General features: G+C 40.9%; 2 protein-coding genes across 2 annotated transcripts; one reads left to right on the top strand and one right to left on the bottom strand.

Moving 5' to 3' along the window:
* Window positions 1-1482: 1482 nt before the first annotated feature.
* On the bottom strand, window positions 1483-13018 carry LOC119409636 (immune-associated nucleotide-binding protein 12-like). The gene is made up of 9 exons (XM_037676537.1): window positions 12003-13018; window positions 6740-6752; window positions 6106-6166; window positions 5879-5941; window positions 4680-4781; window positions 3571-3765; window positions 1905-2059; window positions 1718-1833; window positions 1483-1630 (listed from the first exon to the last, which is right to left on the bottom strand). Exons 1-9 carry the CDS (start codon window positions 13016-13018, stop codon window positions 1483-1485), a joined length of 1869 nt encoding a protein of 622 aa, XP_037532465.1.
* Window positions 13019-20085: 7067 nt separating this feature from the next.
* Window positions 20086-21217, top strand: LOC119409246 (GTPase IMAP family member 9-like). The gene has a single exon (XM_037676096.1). It carries the CDS (start codon window positions 20129-20131, stop codon window positions 21215-21217), a length of 1089 nt encoding a protein of 362 aa, XP_037532024.1. The 5' UTR covers window positions 20086-20128.
* The last annotated feature ends 285 nt before the right edge of the window (window positions 21218-21502 follow it).

Here is a 21502-nt window from a genome sequence, read left to right as displayed (position 1 = left end):
CATCCATCCATCCATCCATCCATCCATCCATCCATCCATCCATCCATCCATCCATCCATCCATCCATCCATCCATCCATCCATCCATCCATCCATCCATCTGTCCAGCATGGTCCCTGTCTCCAGCAGTCTCTGTGTGAGAGGCAGAGGACACCTGGACATGTCTCCAGTCCAACACAGTCCAGTCTCACCATCAGGAACAGTTTAGCGTTATTAATGAAACTAACCTTCATGTTTTTGGGCTGATTTAAGTTTAAATATTTGATTTAATTTTACTCAACAACTCTCGTGAAGAAAACGAGCCATTATGCTCATTCTGTGTGAGATTTAAGACTTTGAATAAACAAGTTTGTGTCTGTTAGGAAGTGGACAGTGTGTGTGTGTGTGTGTGTAGATAAGCCAGCTTTTCGAACAGGAACCGTTAATAAACATTGTCAGGTGCTTATCTTCTCAGCCCCGGCAGCCTGTGAAACCTGCCTCGTGATGTTTGAACATCTAAAACTGAGCAGTCTGCACGCTGTTGTTCTGCTGCTCACTTGTCTCCTCGCTGCCAGAATTTAAACTTATCTACTGAACAGGAGACGTCTCTGATGCTCCGTCTGTGAGAAGAATTTTCCAAACACTCATCTAATCACATACACCTAATATCCTCCGTTTTTGTATTAAAGGACAAGTCAAACAGTTTTTTTTTTAAATTTAATTCAAGGTTTGTTTTGGAACTACGTATTAAAACAGACAAAACTCATTCTTTAAAAAAAAAAAGATTATGAAATGAAAACTTTAAACCTCCTGACATGAGGTCACCGTTTCAGTAACTTCATTTAGAAATTCTTCTTCTTCTTCTTTAAATGAACTTTTAAACCTTCTGCCGCAGCCAGGAGACGCAGAGATGGAGAAATGGTGGAGTTTTAACAGGAAGGTCAAAGGTCACGAGCGAACGCTTTGTCCCAACACAGCTGTGACACAAATATTGTTGCAACGTTAGTGAACGAGAAATGAGCTCGTTCCTTTGCTGCCGTTTGATTTGATCGGGTTTTTATTGAGGAACAAACAAAATAAACGTGAATTAATTTCTCTAGAATAAACTTAATACTCATAATAATGCTCTGAATCATAAAAACGTTTAAAAACACCAAGAAACATGTTTTTATACTCCAATCATGACGAGGAAGAACTTCAGACTCAGTTTAGTTCAACTGTTAAGAGTTTTGAATAAACATTAAAACACAACACAACTGTTGCAGCAGAAAGATTTTTAACAAATTTATTATTTATTTCCTGAACCTGCAGCTGATTAAAAACCAAACCTAAATAAAACTTTAATTTCCAGTAACTCTGAGTTGTCCACAGGAAAGAATTGTGTTTCTCCTCCACATTTTCCAGCCTGTGAGACAAAAACAAGTTATTTTTCCTAAAACCAGATTTTTTTCGCTCAAACGTCGAGAACGAAACACGAAGCAGACGAGTCGAAGCCCAGCGCCAACTAACGGGACCGTTTCAGGACTCTCTGCTCGCAGATGAATTTGTTCAGAAAGCTGCTTTTTTCTGCTTTCCAGCTCTTTGTCGGGTTCTGTCCAGGAAGCAGCAGAACGTATGAAGCCTGGGAACCGCCGGGTTCTGACTTCCAGAACCTTCACACGAGAACAACAACAGTCAGGTCACATTCATGAGCTCCTCACAGAGACCAGGGAGGATTTAAATTAGATTTTTATTCTTACCCCAGAGTGTCGTTCCGGCCGTCGACCCAGACCCAGGCGGTTCCGGTGTTCCGTAGACCCAACCAGAACCCGTGATGTTCGTCGAAGTAGAACTTTGAGTTTTCACTGATGAATTCCTGTAAACGAAGCGTCACACTTCAGGACATCAGTTCTGGAGGAGCGTTTCAGCAGAAGCTGCAGACTTTACCTGCTCCCTCAGGTCGTCAGCAACTACCAGGTCTGCGGCCCGGTTCTGGCAGAACTCTCGACTCGCCCCCCAGCTCCTCCAGGGAGCGTCTTGGTTATAAAACAGGTAACATTTGTCCCCAAACAGAAGCCAGCCTGTCGGACACGGCCGACACTCTGCAGTCAGGAAACAGAACAAACAAATCACTTCAGGAAACTGTAAAACTGAACGATCTTCACGGAAAATAACGACACTGCATTTCCTGTGGAAACGCAGCGTGAATGCTTATTGCAGAAGAACTTGCTGAAAAACAGCTGAAATTAGCTAAAAAAACATGTTGAAATGGAAGAGCAAGCCTAAGTTAGCAGAAGAAAGCAGAAAGGACACATTTGCTGAATTAGGTTTAAATAAGCAGAGATGAGCACGAAATTAGCTAAAAGTAGCTGAAATTAGTTTTAAAAATGGCTGAAAAGTAGCTGAAAAGGCAGAAAAAGCTGAAACTAGCTGAAAAAAGCTGAAAGGAGCATAACACATTGAAACTAGCTTAAAAAAGTTATTTAGGCTGAAAGTAGCAGAAATTACCATGAAAATTTTGAATTGATCTGAAAACAGCTGAAATTAGCTAAAAATGCTAGCTAGCTGAAAAGGTAGAACAAGCTTAAATTAGCAGAAGAAAGCAGAAAGAACATGTTTGCCCAATTTGGCTGAAAAAAACAGAAACGAGCACAAAAAAGTGGAAATTATCTGAAAAAAGCTGAAAAAAAAATCCCAGCTTAAAAGTAGCTTAACAAGCAGAAAGAATCCTAAAGTGGAGAGAGCCCATTTTAGCCAAATTAGGAAGAATTTTTTTTTTTAAATGAGTGCAAAAAAATGTGGACTTAGCTGAAAGGCTTACATTAGCATAAAACAGTAGCTGAAATAAGTTAAACGAGCAGAAATAAGCTGAAAGCATAACAAGCTGAAATCAGCAGAAAAAAGTCTCAGGTCTCTTGTAAATGAGTTCTCGAGGCTCAATGGGATTAACTTGTCTAAATAAAGGTTGAATGAAAGTTAGAAGAAACACAAAAATGTTGTAGTTGGCAGAAAGAATCTGAAAGGAGCACAAAACAGCTGAAAAAAAAAAACATCTGTAAGTAGCTGAAAAAAGTTTAAATTTGCAGAGGGAAGCTGAAAGAAGCTGAACCAGAACAAAACGTGAACGGAGCAGTAAAAGGTTGTAAACACGTCTAAAGATGTGACGGAGGTAAAATGAGCTCAATTCATTTTCTATGAGAAAAAAAATGTCAGAAAAGGCTAAATATTTCAAAAAGCTAAAGTTGCACCGATACCAAAAGTCACAGCAGGATTGTCTTGAAAGAGCCGAACGTTTTGATTTGTTGAAACAGCACAAAACTTGTGGAACAAGAAAGATGCTGAAAAACGTACGGAGTAAATAAATTTATCAGACATTAAGGTTTGGTTCTGTTTAACGTCCGGACGGCTCATCCTTTTAGCTTGAGACGTTTTCCTCTGACCGTTATTTATCTCAGGCAAACAAAGTTTCAAAGGAGCTGTTGTTGTTTACAAACCAGCTCTGTAAGTGGGCCCACCAGAACCCCCCGTGACAAAGTTCTGGAGGAATCTCTTGATAAAACAAAAGTGACAAGAAGAAAACGTCAGAATTACAAAGTTTGATAAAATAAATGACTTTTTTCGGGGCAGAAGTCGTTCACTGGAAAACTGTTGAAGGTCAGGATGACGTCCAGAGTCCAGTTCAGGTCGTCCCTGCTCCGGCTCAGCTCCTGGGTCCGGTTCTCCAGGCTCCTCTTTTCAACCGTCAGGCGCTGGTTTTCTGCAGAGAGGTCCCTGAGGTTCATCTGCTGCTGGTTCAGCTCCACTCCGACTACAAACAAAAACACTTCAGTCCGTTTTCAAATTCTGTTTAAAATAAATAAAATAGTTCAGTATTTTCTATATATTCTATTAAAATAATAAATTTCAATATATGAGTATTTATTAAGATTGAGATATTTTCTTGTGATTTCCATCATTGGGTCCCAGAGTGAGCAGGTCCAGGAGGGTGAACCCAGACCTCCTTCTCCTCAGAGACACTCCAGCTCCTTCTGGAGGATCTCAACGTGTTCCTGGACCGGAGGACACGAATCTCCTCTACAGAGTTCTGGGTCTGCCCTGGGATCTCCTCCATGCGTATAACCTCTTGGAGGAGGCATCCTTGAGGTGGTCGTCCTCAGCTGCCTCCTGTCGATGATGAGGAGGATGATGGTGCTCCTCCCCTCCTCTCTGAGGCTGAGCTCAGTCCTCCTGCAGAAGAGGATCTCTTCAGCCGCTTGGATCTAGGACCTTGATGGCTGGAACATGGACGGACCAGTAAATCCAGAACTATCTTTTAATATCAGCTCCTTTTTCACCATAGCAGACCGGAGCAACATCCTCATTACTACATAATCAAATCCTTACTGAACAAGACTTGCTGATACTTGAACCCCTGACGCAGAGGAAGCCTTCCTCCAGAACAGCTTCAGACTGAGAGGGGTGGACTCTCATCCCGGCTGTGAAGGTCACGACAGAGATGCAGACAGAACCCAGCAGAACCAAAGACCCGCGTTCTCCCGTGCTCAGTCCTGGTGTGGGTTCGGCCCGGATCAAACAAAGTGCAGGAACATACGAGCAGAAGGTTAAATTCTATTTGCAGACGCCAACTCTGAAACGAACTCGTCGTTTCCTCTCCAGCTGCAGCTCCTTCTGTTCGGCTGAAACATGAAACCTGAACGTTGTGCAGGTTGATGTGAAACTCACTGAAGACGATGACGACGATGAAGCTGACGATCAGGAGGAAACAAAGACTCCACGAGCAGACGAGCAGCCGACGACTGTTCCGGCCTTCGTTTTCTGCACCAACTGAAAACAGAAGCCGTCATCACATCAAACTTTCATTTGCCTTTTCCTAAAATGAAACTTGGACAAACGCTTCCTCTGATGAGCGCCTGCCTCTAATCTATGATAGATTAAGTCCTACACGGCACCTCATATTAATCTTTAACCAACATTTAACCTCAAGGTTCAGTTTTAGAACTAGTTTGATCAACTTTAATTTCATCCTGTGGAGACGTCAGCAAATAAAATGATAAAACGAAGTCAGAATAATAACTCCTGTCCAAATGACAGTTACACATATTTAACAATTAAAGCACGACACTAAAGGCAACGCAGAGAAATAAATAAATAAAGTTGTTGTCAGATTTGTTTGTCTTCTTTCTGGTCTTCGTGTTGATCTCGTTGATAAAAATCACATTTTAGGAAGATTTATTCATCAAGTGAACGCTTCAGCAGCCATTCTGTCCACATTTATGTTAAAACACGTGAACTTTTAGAACAAATGTTTTAACAAACGAGTTAAAATTTAAATAAAAATCACTAAGATACAACTTATTATAGTTAAAACCTGCAGCTGGAGTCAGAAATCACTTATAATCCGCCCGTTTGGATTAAACTATGCAAATGTTTTTGTTCGTAATTTAAAAAGTTTTAGTTCTTGATTGCTTGTGGATAAAATCACATTACAAGATGATTAATTAATTAATATAATTAATAAAATTAACAGAACAGACCTGCGCTAAGACAGTCAAGTGTGACTTTCAATATAAAGTCACACTTTTCTGACAGAAAAACATTTTTAAATAATTTAAACGAAGCAAAACTTTAGCAGAAACATGAAATAAGGTCAAATATAATTAAACTAAATTAAACTACAGCAATTATAAAAAGCAGAAACATCTGCAGCAGTCTTACTGTTTGACATTTTTGAATTTTATTGTAACCTTTTTTATCTAAATAGATAAAAAAATGGAAAATTATTTATTTTAATTTGGTTTTTAATACATATGCATTTAAATTCACAAGAATCAAAATCTAATTACACTGTTAAAAAGCTCCAAATACATTTTCCTGTTTATTTGTTCTGTATGAAAACCTGTTGGTTCTGGTTTGAAACGTACCCGGGTCAGCCGGACTCCTTTTGGGTTTGACTTCAGAATAAATCGTCGCGTCCTCTTCCTGCTCTGCATCACAGAAACACCACTTCATCACTTCACAATTTATTTTTATGGTTCTTCTAAATGTTTCCAGATGTTAAAATCTAAAGAGTTGCGTTAGAATACGAATAAAAAGTTATAAAACACGTTTTCTTAATAAAACCTGACCTAAAGACGTTGAACATTCTCACCTTTTAATCGGGGCTGGCCAGCTTTAATCACGACCGTGGAATAAAAGACATCTTCCTCCATCTTTACTCAGAAAACAACAAAGGTTTAAACGCCGGGGCCACAGCTGGAAGTGAAAAAGGTTTCCAGCTGTTCAAACAGAACAAACAGGTTCCTGTTCCTCTAACGGTTTAGTTCTGATGCAGCTCGGTGGTTTTTATTACACAAAGTGTTTTCAGCTCCTGTAACAAAGATCCCCGTGCTGCTGTGACACAACCAGTGTCAAAATGGTTTATTTTTAATGGGTTAAAAGGCCATTTGTTTTATTTATTTATTTATTTTTTACAAACGAGACAGAAAATATGTAAAGATTAATTCATTATCTGACGAAGGTTACTGGTGTAAATATTTGGCTGCCAGGTTTAAGGCACCCAGTCTTGAGTTTTGTGAGTTTATTTTCAGGTTTTGTTTTAAAATACTCAGGTTACTTTACTTCCTGTCTGATTAGAGTCTACTTCCTGTCTACTTCCTGCTCTACCCCTCCTTGCTTTGAGCTGACCCCATGTGGAGCTCAGTTCTCCCCTGAACATCACCTGGAGCTGAACGTGACAGCAGCTGACCTGAGGTGAAAAAGCTGAACTATAGGTAGAATCTCACCGAGCTGCGACCTCTGGGAGACGAGTCGGTGATGAGAAACTGCAGGAAATCGTGATGAAACGTGAGTTCGGAAGCTTCTCACAACTCTGAGTGTTTGTGACCAAGAGACCAGCAGGCCTGGAGCCTGTCAGTTGATCACAAGTTCCTAGAAGCTGACACCTGATCTACTTTTAAGACCAGGGTTAAGGCTTTCCTTTTTGGCTTGGGTTTCCTCAGTGATCCCTTAGTCCTGCTGCATTAGACTCAGACTGCTGGAGGATAAACTGACCACACCTCCTCACTCTGCTGCTGCCTTTACTCGCTCTGCTAACCCTGTCTGTAACCACTTCCATAATTAAACTGTGCTTTTCTTAGATTTTCTTCTCAGAGAAACTACGCCTGGACCATAGATTTATTGAATAACTTATTAACCTTCATTTAACCAGAAAAATCCCATTAAGATCACAGATTTCTTTTGCAAGGGAGGCCTGGGCCTGAAGGCAAACCGGAGTACCCGGAGAAAACCCACGCAAGCACAAGAAGCTTCTTGTGCTTGTTCTAGAACATGCAAACTCCACACAGAAAGACCCCAGGTCCAACCGAGGATTGAACCCAGGACCTTCTTGCTGTGAGGCAACAGTGCTAACCACTGAGCTGTCATGCTGCCAGCAGAAATGACACCGGGACCACAGGAACTACACCTGCACCAGTCATGCTGTGTCTTTTTTTCTGTTCTCTCCAACTCCAGCCAGCCCAAGCAGATGGATTCCCATCGTAATTCTGATCCTACTGGAAGCTTCTTCATGTTAAAATAAGTTTTTCTTTCCCACTGTCACCAGCATTGTGCTCAGGATGTCAGGATTTCTGGCTGAGCAGGACAGGAATGAACCCAGTGGTGCAGGCAGGAATCAGAGGCAGATTGTAAAATTAAATACTTTTAATTAAACAAAGAGGCTGACATGGCAGCAAAACTTGCATGACTGGATAACAAGGAGCAGGTCAGGACCAGTGGTGTAGTCTGTGATACGCGGGTATACGGAGTATACCCACTAAAAAAAGCTTGGTCATTTCAGTATACCCACTTAAAAGTGCCCAATGACATGAGCCCATGTCACGTATCATTGTGACATGGGCTCATGTCACTGGCAACACATTTGGAACATTTATAGACACACTGAGCTGGTTCAACCTGTTTTTTTGTATATATTTTTTTCGTTCAACCTTTATTTATACAGGTTAATGCCGTTGAGCCTCGGGGACTAATTTACAAGAGAGACCTGAAATAACAAGTATAGTACAATTAATACTTCTGTGCTCACTTATTAATACTAGACATCGGGGGGAAAAATCCTTCTGAGTCGGGTATCGTGACAAAGTAACCGCTCCATGACTGGGCAGATCTAGTCACTCTGATTCTATACTTTGTGCTCTGAGTGACGTCACGCGCTAACGTAATGACTGAACAAATTAAAGTTGTGTTGTTTTTACATGTTTGACCAAGCTTGTGAAGCTCTTGGTGTGTTTAAGTGTGCTGCTATGGAGCAGAGTTTTCAATAAATTTGTAATTCATTACATTCATGTCTGCGTTTAGAAAAAAAACAACTTTTAAGTTAATTCAGCACTGGGTTTGTAAGCTCAAACATCCAGGTAGACAATAAAAAAAAAAATGGCTGAATCATGTCATCTGGACCTGTTTCAGAAACGGGTCCAGATGACACGATTCAGCCATTTTTGTTAATTCAGCACTGGTTATTTTTTTTCAGATTGGCATCGGATCGGTATCGAGTGTTACCGTACAACAAGTATCGGTATCGGATCGGAAGTGAAAAAAAAAAAAGTGGATCTGTGCATCCCTACTTAATACTTGAACATGTTTTGCTTTGATACTGTTTTATAAATTCTATAACGTGTTTTTAATACAAATCCAACTGTTGTACAAATTTGTTGTACACTTATTCAGATATAAGCATCAGAGAAATTTTGAAATGTTCAATATGCTTAAAAATCAAAATAAGTTAACGATTATTGTACTAACTGGTGTACTTTGGTTTCTAAGCACAGTATACCCACTACAAATATGTAGACTACACCACTGGTCAGGACCAGGACAAGATCAGGACAAGACGAGACTGTCCCCAACGACGATCCGACACTGAACAGGACTCACAGACAGACTCGAAAACATAATTACAAACAGCTGGACATGAGACAAGGGTGGAACCAGACACTGGGGAGTACAGAGAAGGACCACCAGAAGGCACCGTCCTTACACAGGATGGAAGATGGAGATAAAGTGGAGCGGCTGTGGCTGAGTGGTTAGAGCAGTCATCCTCCAATGCAAGAGTTGAGGGTTCGAATCCACCAGCAGTCACATGCTGAAGTGTCCCTGGGCAAGACACTGAACCCCTCAAAGCCTCTGAAGTGTGTCCCATCAGTGCATGAATGTGATTTAAAGCACTGATTAGTCTCTTTAGAATGATTTGTTCAATTAGCTTTGTAGAGATCTAGTATAGAGCTGTGTAAATGAGGCACAGATTGCTGTAAAGAGCTTTGAGTATCTTGAAATAAGATAGAAATGCGTTATGTAAGTACAGTCCATTTACCATTTGATTCAATCCACCAGCTTCCTCAGATATATAACTTTTACTTTGTGGTATTTTTTAGTTTATGTAAATGTTTTTGTGACCTAAGAGGACTTTTGTTGTGAACTGAAGCTAAAAAAAAAAAACAGATCTGAATTGATTGGCTTGTGGGCCCAAATCTGCATGAAACACACCAGGAAAATATACTTCCTGCTTTGTTTATTTGATCTTTTTTTTTTTTTTACCACAACTTCCTCAGAGTCTTGCACTCTGTTGAGCTTGACTGTTGATGCTTGAGTCCGTTTCAGAAGATCCCCAAGTTACCAGAATAAAAAAAAAAACAGGATCTTCTCTCTGCTCCGTCAGGTTACATCAGGTTCAAATGCTGCTGCAGTCCTGATATAATCAAAATACTCAGAAAAGAGTAAAGTGAAACTGTATGTAAAAAAAAACACGTATCCAAAGAAAAAAAATCTGTATTTTGACGTCAACTGAAACAAGTTATCCTAACAGTTGTACTTCAAAAAGTAACTGTATTTGAATTGTACTGTTCATACAGGACTGATTTGTTGTTAGGTCTTAAGACGGGATACACTTTGAGAAAATGTCAATCAATCAATTTATTCACTCGATTCAAAAATAATATCATCAGTTTACAAACACATTCTCTGACAACACTTGTTTACACGAGTGAAGGGGGAGCAGGAAGAAGAAAATCTTGTATAGATCCGCCCCCTTTCTTAATAATTACCAAAATGTCATGGCCGTGTACATTAAATTAACAAAACAAGTTGCAAACAATATAACAACAACAATAACATGCATAACAATATATCACTCTTCTCATTAACAACTTAAAAGTGTATAAGAGTTAATCATTCTTTTTTATAAAGTGTTTTGAATTGGTTTATTGTAGAGCTTTTTTTTAACTCCTCGTCCAAACTGTTCCATAGTTTTACTGCATGCACCGAAATGCACATTTGTTTTAAAGTACGCACAGTTTTACTTTTGAAATCATACTTCCTTCTGTTATTTCTATCACATGAACTTCAGAAAAAGAACCTTTGTAAATTAAATGGCAATAATCTCTTTTTAGCTTTAAACATAACCAATAGCATTTTTAAATTAGCCAGATCCCTTAGTTTCAAGATATTTGACAGAATAAACAATTTATTTGTGCGTTCTCTAGTGTCCACTTTATATAAAACTCTCATAACTTTCTTTTTAAGACAGACAACGGTTTAGTGTTGGTTTTAAATGTGTTGCCCCGTACTTCTATACAATAAGTCAGATATGGAACAAGTGAATAATATAATGTCTGGAGTGTTGATAGTTCTAAAACATGTTTTACTTTATTTAGAAGTCCAGTACTTTTGCATAGTTTTAGTTTTATGTATTTTATATGAGATTTCCAGTTAAGTTTATGATCTAAAACAACCCCTAAAAATTTAACTTCATGTACTCGTTCAACTTGATTATCATCTATAGACATTATAATAGAATCATCTATTTTTCTATTACCAAAAATCATGAATTTTGTTTTATTCCAGTTTATTGATAATTTGTTGTATTTAAACCACTCGTTAAGTTTAGACATCTCACTTGCCGTACATTCTATAATGTTTTTAAAGTAATTCCCAGAACAAAATAAATTTGTATCATCTGCAAACTGGATGATTTGTAACTTTTTAGACACCACAAATGTCATTGATATACAAAAGAAAAAGCTTTGGTCCTAGCACCGAACCTTGGGGGACTCCACAATTTATATTTTGAAGATCAGATTTTTCATTTCCTAGCTGTACAAATTGTTTTCGGTTAGATGTGGTTAATGATTCGTATAATTTGTGATGTTATGAGTTGTTTGATTCTGTTTTTATCATTTCTCAGGCTCTAACAGTGGAATGGTCTCTCATTAAAGTACTAACCTAAAAAAAACCACAAACACAACACTGGGTGCTCAGTTCTTTCATTCACTTTATTTTATTTATATTGCTCTACTTTGTTACTAAAATAAGATAAAAGAAATGGACCCACTCAGTATTCAAAAAAGCGTTCAATACAAAAATAACTGGACTTTATTTGTAATAGAAGACGTTTCGCTCCTCATCCGAGGAGCTTTCTCAGTTCAAACAGCAGAGAGTGAGAGATTCAGGTTTTAAGGCTGAGAGAGATAAGACACACACACACACACATGTAGATTTGACAAGTCACCTAAACACCTTAACAGTAGGGGTTTCTTAAAGTCTTTGTTACTCTATGCTGATGAAGATTCTCAGTCATCCAGGACATGATGAATTCAAAAAAGCGCCTCATTCACAGACGAGGCCCCTCCGTTCCCATCAGGTGTGAAAACCGGCTGGGAATCAGTCTTAAAGTTGCATTATAGGTTTTTGAAAGTGGAAATCTGAGGCCTCCTCCTCTGTTAAGAGACGCAAAAGAGTGTTGTTTTTGTATTGAACGCTTTTTGAATTCGTCGTGTCCTGGATGACTGAGAATCTTCACCGACCCACTCAGTAGCACAAAGCTCCTTTGGCCCAAATGTCAGATTTATTCAGGCTGCTTCAAACGCCCGGAGCAGAAAACGCTTGAGGTGTTCAGGTCAACGATCCAGACGACAGCAGGAACGAAATCAACCAAAACCTTCAGCTGGTGCGAGACGTGTCAATCAAACAGAACGGGTGTTTTCGATCAGGAACTACAGGATGGTGCAGCCGCTGCTTCGTTCAGCACTCCTCCTGGCTTGCTCCTCGTACCTCCTCCTCATCCGTTCTTCTTGTTCTCTGAATTCTTTTTCTTTCTCCTGTTTCAGTTGATTCTTCATGGCTTCTAGCTCCTTCCCCCTCTCCTCCCTCTCTCTCCTTTGTTCCGCCTGCATCCTTTCAAACTCCCGCCTCCTCTCCTCATTCATCTCCTCCTTCTCCCTCTTCCTCTCCTCCTCCCTCTCCCTCTTCTCCCTCTCTCTCTCGGCCTGGAGTTTCTCGTTAATTTTCTGCATTTCAATTTCGTATTTTCCCTGAATCTGTTGCTCCAGTTCTTCCCTCTCTCTGCGTATCTTCTCCTCCTTCTCCTTCAGGATGCGCTGTTTCTCCTCTTCAATCAGCCTCTCGGCTTCCTGAAAGTTCTCGTTGGTGTAGTGGCTTCCTCCGTTCCTCTGGACAATGTCTCTGATCTTCTGCAGGAGCTGGACGACCTGAGAGTTGTCACCCTTCAGCCTGTTGTTGAACACGTGGTACTGACCATTACATCTGACCACGAGCTCCTGCAGGTCTGGACTTTCAGACAAAAACTCCTCAATAGTCATGTCTTCCAGGTTGTCTCCGTGAGTAAAGAGGACCATGCTGTATTTGTCTGCAGCCTCGCCAAAGATGTTTTGGATCTTCTGCACCGTCTGCTTTTCTTCGTCAGTGAATCTGGTCAGAGAGATGACCACCAGGAAGATGTGGGGTCCAGGAGCAGCGTACCTGATGCACTGGCCCAGATCTTTTTGAGTTTTGTCTTCTTCAAACCTGGTGTCAAGCAAACCGGGAGTGTCGATGATGGCAACCTTCTGTCCAGCTACCTCCGTCTGGCCTTTGGCACAGTCCACAGTTAAAGACTTGGGACTGCACTTGGACTGGAAGAACTTTTGCCCCATTATGGTGTTTCCGGTGGCGCTCTTCCCAATCCCAGTCTTCCCCACCATCACGATCCTCAGCTCAGCGTTGTTTTTCAGCATGGTTCCTGGAAAAAGATGAAAAAATGAAGTAGAATAAGAATTTATATCACGCTGAGCATCAGCCACCACTGAGATCAGAGCGCACTCCGGTGTCACGGTGTGTCCAGGTTCAGACTCACACCAGACGAGCAGATCACCAAAGTGATTATTAAAATCCACCCGAGGAGAGAGACAAAGGGCAAACTATTGAGTAATCTCCCTGAAAGTTTGGGATGTCACACTTTTGGGGGCGCACAGCTTATCTGGAGACGTCAACAAAGGTGACCTTTCACCTGACGGTGTCATCAGTCGAGGCCTGGTCGAGCTGACGCTGCTCTTAGAGACATGAACTTTGGGTTCAACTTTAATGCACCCTGGATGGGGAGGATGTTTCTGACTCACACAGATCAGAGAGTCGGAGAGATTTATTTGTGGTACATGTGGTGGAGCGAGATTATGCACACAGGGTCCCAGTTACATCCAATAAAAAGTTAAAGAAAAACAGTAATAAGATCTATGAACTAAGAAAAACATTGACTAAAAATACTCTGAGCACCAATAGCACAAAAACAATACGCCGAACAGCAGCACGGACAGGAGTCGGGTGCAGGCTGGACGTGATCGGAAACTTTCCATTATCTGACCGGGGTTTTTCCTGCAAGAAAGAGGCTGTAAAGTCTGCAACGCAGCAGAACCAGCCAATGAGGGAGCAGGACTGGAGAACAGATCTTGGAGAAAGGAGTCAGAAGGAAACAGGAAGGGAACGCCTCTGTGTGACATTTTAGATTTTGTTTCTCCTGCCTAACAGAAAAGGAGGTTGTATAAATGACACGAGCACACGCAGAAGCAGATTTTACTCTAAGTCACAGAGTAATTTATAACTATTATAGCTGTGGATGAGTGGTTAGAGCGGTCAGCCACCAGTGGGAGAGCCGGGGGTTCGATTCCACCAGCAGCCACATGTTGAAGTGTCTCAGGACAAGATACTGAACCCCACTGCCTCTGATGTGTGTCCCATCGGTGTGTGACACAATGAGATCACAGAAACCACAGACGCTGCAGTTCTTTCAGAGTTACGGTGACGTGTTCATAAAAAGGATTTAGTTGCTGGAAACACAATTTACCGGAGCTCACCACGTTAAAATATGAAACTGTTACTTGCCTTGTGTGAAGGGGGGCTGTTACAACGAGGAGCTGATGCTGAAGCTGGAGAGAAGTGATAGCAGGACGGAGCCTGGAGGACATTTATAGTTCCAGTCTCAGGGGTTTCACTTTCTGAACGTCAGAATGAAACTCAGAGAAGCATTTACAAGAAATGGCTCCTTTCTTATAACACACACTTCCTGGTTCTGTAGCTGCGCTGCCATGCTGCAGGACCCATGTGTCTCAGGTGAGTCAGGTTGGTACCTTGGCATGGGTCTCAAAACTGGAACTGAAATGACACCACAACTAAACAGTAACTTCTTGCCACTTATTTTAAATAGAACAAGCTTCAATCAGAACCAGAGGTGAAGACATAACCAGCCTGTGCTTTAAGGTCATACACAGCAATGTAGTGTTTATCAGCTGGACACTTTACATAATCAGACATTTAAAACAGTTATGTTGTAATATTAATCTAATTAGAGCTGTAAACAAAGCTCTGCACGTTGTAAGTTTGAAAAAAGTTAGCTTTACTCCTAAACTAAAACCGTTTCTCAAAAAAGCGCAACAAACTGAAAAGTTTGCAGCTTTAAATATGGAGTCAGCTATTCTGCAGAAAAAAAATAATAAAAATATCCCCGTTTATGTGAAATGTTTCATAAACACACAACTGTTAAATGTTACTAAGAAGCCATCGTCAACAAAGCAACAAATGCCTGTGGAAAAAAGTGACATCATAAAATATAATAAAACAAGACATTTTAGGGAGAAACAGTTATTTAGAACCCTGCAACAAAAGTGGAAGTGTGCATTATTACAGATATTATTATTTTTTTTTGTTTGCTCATGGTCTACATTTGAATAAACATTTTTTTTGTTGTTGTTATTTTAAAGTTCAACATCAAAATATTCAAGAAAAACCTGGCTGCAATGAAAACTGCAATCTGCGGTGGAAGTGGGCTCCGGTGCGCACCTGAACAACAACCTCAGCTGCAACAACACCACCAGCCTGATCAAAAGCTCATCAGAGACTCTATGTTCTCAGGCGGCTGAGACGAGCTGGTCTGGGAAGCTCAGTCCTCACCTCCTTCTACAGGTGTGCAGTGGAGAGCATCCTGTGCTCCAGCATCAACGTGTGGCATGGAGGCTGCACAGCTGCAGAAAGAAAAGCTCTGCAGAGAGTGGTGAAGGCTGCACAGAAGATGCTGGAGTCAGCCTCCCCACCATCACAGACATTTACACCTCTAGATGCAGGAAGAGAATCATCTGCATCGTGAAGGACCCCACTCACCCAGCACACACACTTTTTGCCCCGCTCCCTTCATGCAGGAGGTTGAGGAGCATTAAGTGTAGAACTGAGACTGAGGAACAGCTTCTACCCTGAGGCTGTTAGACTCATGAATCTCTAACCAGGAGAATCACTGTATGGCACTTTAATTGTCACTTTATCTGTGCTGCTGATTATCCATGCTGCTGATTTCTTATAAGCTGCTATATTTATACCATCTGCTCACAACAGACTCATGTTCAGGCTGCTGTTTGTCTTGTGTGAAGGGAGGCTGTTCAAATGAGGATCTTAGATCCTTATATACTGTTTATTTTTTTAAATACTTTTTTAGTTTGCTAGTTTTAGATGTAACTGAGATGTACACAATTTCGTTCCACCTCATGTACCACATGTGATGTGAATGACAATAAAGAAACTTGAACCTTGAATCAGTAACAGTGATTGAAATATTGATCAAAATAATCTTTTCCTCATTATTGTGCAGGCTTAGTGTGGACTGTACGACGGTACCGAATGTTAACGCAGTGACAAAATGAAAGAACAAAGTATTACGGTAAACTGGGTTTGATGATGTAAACAACATGGCAGATGCAAATGCCACCACTTCTGTCTCAAGTGCACACAGCTTTGTGCAAATAATTTGAGTAGTGGATACTAGTTCTGTATCAATGTTTCAATGGAGGCTTTGTGTAATATATGAAAATATGTCAAGTGATAATAGTGTGTTTATATCGTAACATCACAAGTTGATCACAATTGATTTTAGCATGCCCAAAAACCTGCACTTTTATGACAAAATTGGGAAAATCGAATGATTCAGTCTCAATTCAGGTTAAACTCCCACAGAAATGGCTTCTGAAGGGCAGCCATCTTGAAAAATACCATACCATACCAATTTATTTATAGAGCACTTAAAACAGCAACAAGGCCAACCAAAGTGCTGTACAAAAGAAAACAAACATGCACAGCGGACAGGAAAACATAAAATAGAAATACAGATACAAATAGCAGCAGAAGCTAACTAAAATGGCCAACAGAGTAGAGAACAGACCGGACCAAAACAAATCACAACGTGTTAAAGGCAAGAGAATAGAAGTGGGTCTTCAAGCGAGACTTAAAGACTGAGAGTGTGGGAGCCTGCCGGACACTCAGTGGCAACTCATTCCACAGTCGTGGACCTGCAACAGAGAAAGCCCTGTCACCTCTGAGCTTACGACGGGTTTCTGGGACTGAGAGAAGCATCTGGTCTGCTGACCTCAGAGAGCGCGGTGGGACATATGGCTGCAGAAGATCAGTGAGATAGGATGGGGCGGAACTGTTCAGTGATTTAAAAACATACATGAGAATTTTGAATTGGATCCGAAGGTGAATGGGTAGCCAGTGCAGGGAGGCCAAAACTGGCGTGATGTGCTCTCTATAGCCTGTACCAGTTAAAAATCGGGCTGCAGCATTTTGGTCCAGTTGTAGACGAGCAATGGAGGACTGACTGATTCCAAACAGAAGTGAATTGCAGAAATCAAGCCTAGATGTTATGAAAGCGTGGATCACTGTCTCAAGGTTCTTTTTGGAGAGTATAGGCTTCAGCTTAGACAGCCGTCTCAGCTGAAAAAAACAGGATTTGACCATCATGTTTACGTGACTGTTGAGTTTTAAGGACGGGTCCATTATCACCCCCAGATTAGTGACCTTTTGTTTCTCTAGCGGGGCTAGAGAGAAAAGGTCAATGTCATGGTTCATGAGTGAGCCACTGGGATGGAACAGCATGACTTCAGACTTCTTCTCATTGAAGCTTAAGAAGTTTAAAGCCATCCAGTCCCGGATGTCAGCCAGGCAGTCAAGAAGAGGCTGAATAGAGCGTGTGCCTCTGTGCCTCAGGGGGAAGTAAATTTGGCAATCATCGGCGTAGAAATGAAAGGGTATGTTGTGTTTGCGGAAGATAGCACCTAGTGGCAGCATGTATAAAGAAAAGAGAAGGGGACCGAGGATGGACCCCTGCGGTACCCCCCACTGGAGCGCTGTCGATGCCGAACTAAAATCTTTGATATTGACACAGAAGGTTCTGTCAGAGAGGTAGGACCCAAACCATTTAAGGGCTGACCCTGTGATGCCCACCCACTGCTCCAGTCTAGAAATGAGGATCTTGTGGTCGATGGTGTCAAAAGCAGTGAAAGCAGTGAAAAATGTGAGCCATATTGTTTTTCCATATGTGGCTTTTGGAAAATAAAGTTCTAGGAGATCATTTGCGCCACACTTCATGCTTGTGTCACTGTTGTTCTGCTCAAAATCTGGGTTATGGGTGGCTCCTGGGGTGGCCAATCAGCTTCCAGAGGGGCAAGTGCCACCCCAGCAACTGTTATGTCTCCATCCCTGGACTCCATAGTGTTAAATAATTAACTTTACTGAACAAAACGTTTTAACACAGGCATTTTTACAGGATGAGACCGGTTTTGTATTTTGTTCATCTTCATGAAAGCACGGGCTGTTATACAATCTGTAAGAACGGAAGCGAGGCGGTGTCTGGCGTTCTTTGAAACCTCTGCCATTTCTTGTAAAAGCTGAGGGGAAAACTGAGATAAAAGTTTTAGTTTTACTTTCATTCTGACAGAAAGTGAAAGCACTTTGTGAAGGTGTGGTTTGCTCCAGACTGTAGAAGCATAAAACATCCTGCAGGTTTCACTTCAGCCTCAGAGTCAACTCTGCTGCTTTCAACACGTCCATGCACGGAAACATGTTCTCTCCGTACCAGGCAAACAGCTGTGGTGAGCATAAACAACTTATCATGTGTTACAGTTACAGTACTCGCTGATTAAGCTGATCAAATTAGTTTACGATCACAAAATTCTTTAGCTAAATATTTTCATGATTTCTTTGAGTTTAATTCTTATTATCGTTCATACTCTACAAGAAGGAGGGATGATTTACAGATCCCCTTCTGCAGAACCACTGTTGCTAAATGTTCATTCATGCACCAGGGTGTTGAGCTGAGGAACCGTTTAAAACAACTAACTAATACAACATTATCTGTATTTAAAAGAAGGTTTAAACAAACTTTATAGATTTTCTAACACATTAGTTTTTCAATTTATCATTTTTTGACAATTTAAATGTATTTAATATAAATTGCTTTGGTATGTAATTGTGTGTGTTTAAAGGAAGATGTATCTTTTATGATTTTTATTTTTAGAAGGGGGGGGGGGGCGCTTGTAAGCCCAACTAGGGTTTTTATGACCTCTCCTGCACATTTAGTTTTTTTTTTCCACTTTTATTTTATGTGTGTTGTTTCTTTTTGTGCAAATAAACAAACAAACAAACCAAAAATACTGAATGAGAATCTGTAGAAAACTGTAATCTGTTTAGTTTTTGTTCTTATAGTTCTATTTATTGTGAAGTTTTTTTGAGCTGCACGGGTTTCAGTTCTGATAATGGCTTTATTATGGATTGTTTTTTGTTTTTACAGAACGAACAAACTTTGAATGTTATGATGATACATAAAAACTGTATCATGTAAATATATTAGGAAATATTTTGTCAAGAAAATATCCAGCTGAGTATTTATATACAGATTGAACAACAACAGATAGAAACAGATTATGTCTTTGTGAGCAACTGCAACAAAAAACCTAAAGGGTCAATTTAAAATAGTTTCTTCACTAAGTTGTCTCATCAGTGATGTATTTTACAGGTTTTATTTAGATTTATTTAGTTTATTGAACATGCACAGTAGCAATAATCACAAGAAAATAGACTTGTACTAAATTATAGACACAAACATTACAAATAACACAAACCTGCATACAAACCCCATCATGTAGGGATGGTTGGGGGGTTGGTGTGTGTGGGGGGAGGTTTTGATGTTGACGGTACCGGGAGTTGAACCTTTGACTTTACGACACCAAGCCCATCTTCTAACCTCTGCGCCACCACTCCCCCATTTAGGGGCGGAGCTATTTTTAAGGCTAGAGGTGGAAATGCTACTGATCGTATGAGATATCAAGAAGCTCGTAAGTGGCTGTTGTGTTTAAAATGAGTGTTTATGTAATTATTTGCAGTTCACATATCCAATATAAGTTTTATTCATTCAACGCAGTCATATTTGTTCATAACTTTATTATTAGTACGCCTGAGAGTTGCTAGGTCCGAGCAGACTCTTAGCGGAATGCACCCTGTCCCTGGATCCTGTTCCGACAGGATCCAGCTCAAATTAAGCCCTGAAAATGTGTTTACGGGTGCACGTACAGACGGAGACTGCACCATCACATGTGTGCCTCGATGGGTGTAAAATGAAACGAATCAATAATGGTGTGATATAATAAAAGTAATAATGTCTCCCCCCCCCCCAACCTTCATCCTTCAGGACAAGGAGCCAGTGTCCAAAACGTGACTTTTTTTTTTTTTGAAACAAAATGGATCTTTTGAGTTATTCAAATCCACGTTGGCATGTTTGTCATTTTAGTTGTTTGTTCTTCCGTGTAAAAACTTTTAGAATTCCTGCATAAATTCAGTGAAGATGGGAGTTTATTCCATTTTCTTATTTTAATAATAATAATAATAATGATAATAATAAAACCCATTTGTGGTAGTGTCGGTTCTTTTTTCCTTAAAAAAAAAAAGAGGATAGTTTTGAAAGTGAAAACTGTAAAAAAAAAAATTGCTGAAAAACTAAAAGTAAATAAACACGCAACTGTTTTTCCACAGGAGCCATGCTGACAAACAACAACGAGCTGAGGATCGTGATGGTCGGGAAGACCGGGATTGGGAAGAGCGCCACCGGAAACACCATTCTGGGTCGAGACTGCTTCGAGTCCAAGTGCAGCCCCAGGTCCCTAACTGTGGACTGCGCTAAAGGCCGGGCAGAGGTGGAGGGACAGAAGGTGTCCGTCATCGACACTCCGGGTCTGTTTGACACCCGGTTTGGTGAGCAGAAAACAACCAAAGATCTGGGCCAGTGCATCAACTACGCTGCTCCTGGACCACACGTCTTCCTGTTGATCATCTCACTGAGCAGGTTCACTGCAGAGGAGAAGCAGACGGTGCAGAAGATTCAAGAAGTCTTCGGTGATGCTGCAAACGGATACAGCATGGTCCTCTTTACTCACGGAGACAACCTGCAAGGCACCACTATTGAAAGGTTCTTGTCTGAAAGTCCAGACCTGCAGGAGCTCGTGGCCAGATGCAACGGTCAGTACCACGTGTTCAACAACAGGCTGGAGGATAAGAAGCCTCAGGTCATCGAGCTCCTGCAGAAGATCAGAGACATTGTCCAGAAGAACGGGGGAAGCCACTACACCAACGAGATGTTCCAGGAAGCTGAGAGGCTGATAGAAGAGGAGAAACAGCGCATCCTGAAGGAGAAGGAGGAGAAGATACGCAAAGAGAGGGAAGAAATGGAGCGAAAACTACAGGAGAAGTACGAGAAAGAAATGCAGAAAATGACAGAAATGATCCACGCCGAGAGAGAGAGGGAGAGGAAGGAGAGGGAGGAGGAGATGAAGAGGGAGAGGGAGGAGATGAATGAGGAGAAGAGGCGGGAGTTGAGGAGGATGCAGGAGGAGAGGGAGAGAGAAAGGGAGGAGAGAAAGAGGGAGTCGACGGAGATGATGGACGAGTTAAAGAAGCAGCACGAGAGCGAAATCAGAGAACAGAGACAACGGATGGAGGCCGAGTACGACGCTGCCGCCCGGAACCAAGCCGAGGACTCGGGTCCGTTCAAGTGGCTGGGCGACATCGCCAACTTTGTTCTGAACGGCATCGGGACTGCGTTCGCATCCAAGCTCATGAAGAAGTTCTGAAATATCGAAAGTTGACTCATTTCTTCCAGGAGAGTTCTTTTTGAAAATTATTTTGAATTGCAGGAAAATGACATAAAAATACCAAACTGACTCATCCGAAGAAAAACTGTCCAGTTTCTTCAGCATTTAGTGAATAAAAATTTAGATTCACATTTTTATCTTTTGTTGTGATCAAATACAGTTAAGGCATTTTTAATGTGCAAGTTAAAATGTTTGGATTCTCATTTAAGAACAACTTTATTGGATTTTTTTTTTAAATCTTCACATTTCTTTTAATGTTGATGT

Source organism: Nematolebias whitei, chromosome 5 (genome assembly GCF_014905685.2).
Source record: "Nematolebias whitei isolate Nwh7 chromosome 5, NemWhi1, whole genome shotgun sequence".
NCBI classification, from domain to species: Eukaryota; Metazoa; Chordata; class Actinopteri; order Cyprinodontiformes; family Rivulidae; genus Nematolebias; species Nematolebias whitei.
This window is presented reverse-complemented; position numbering and strand designations above follow the sequence as displayed.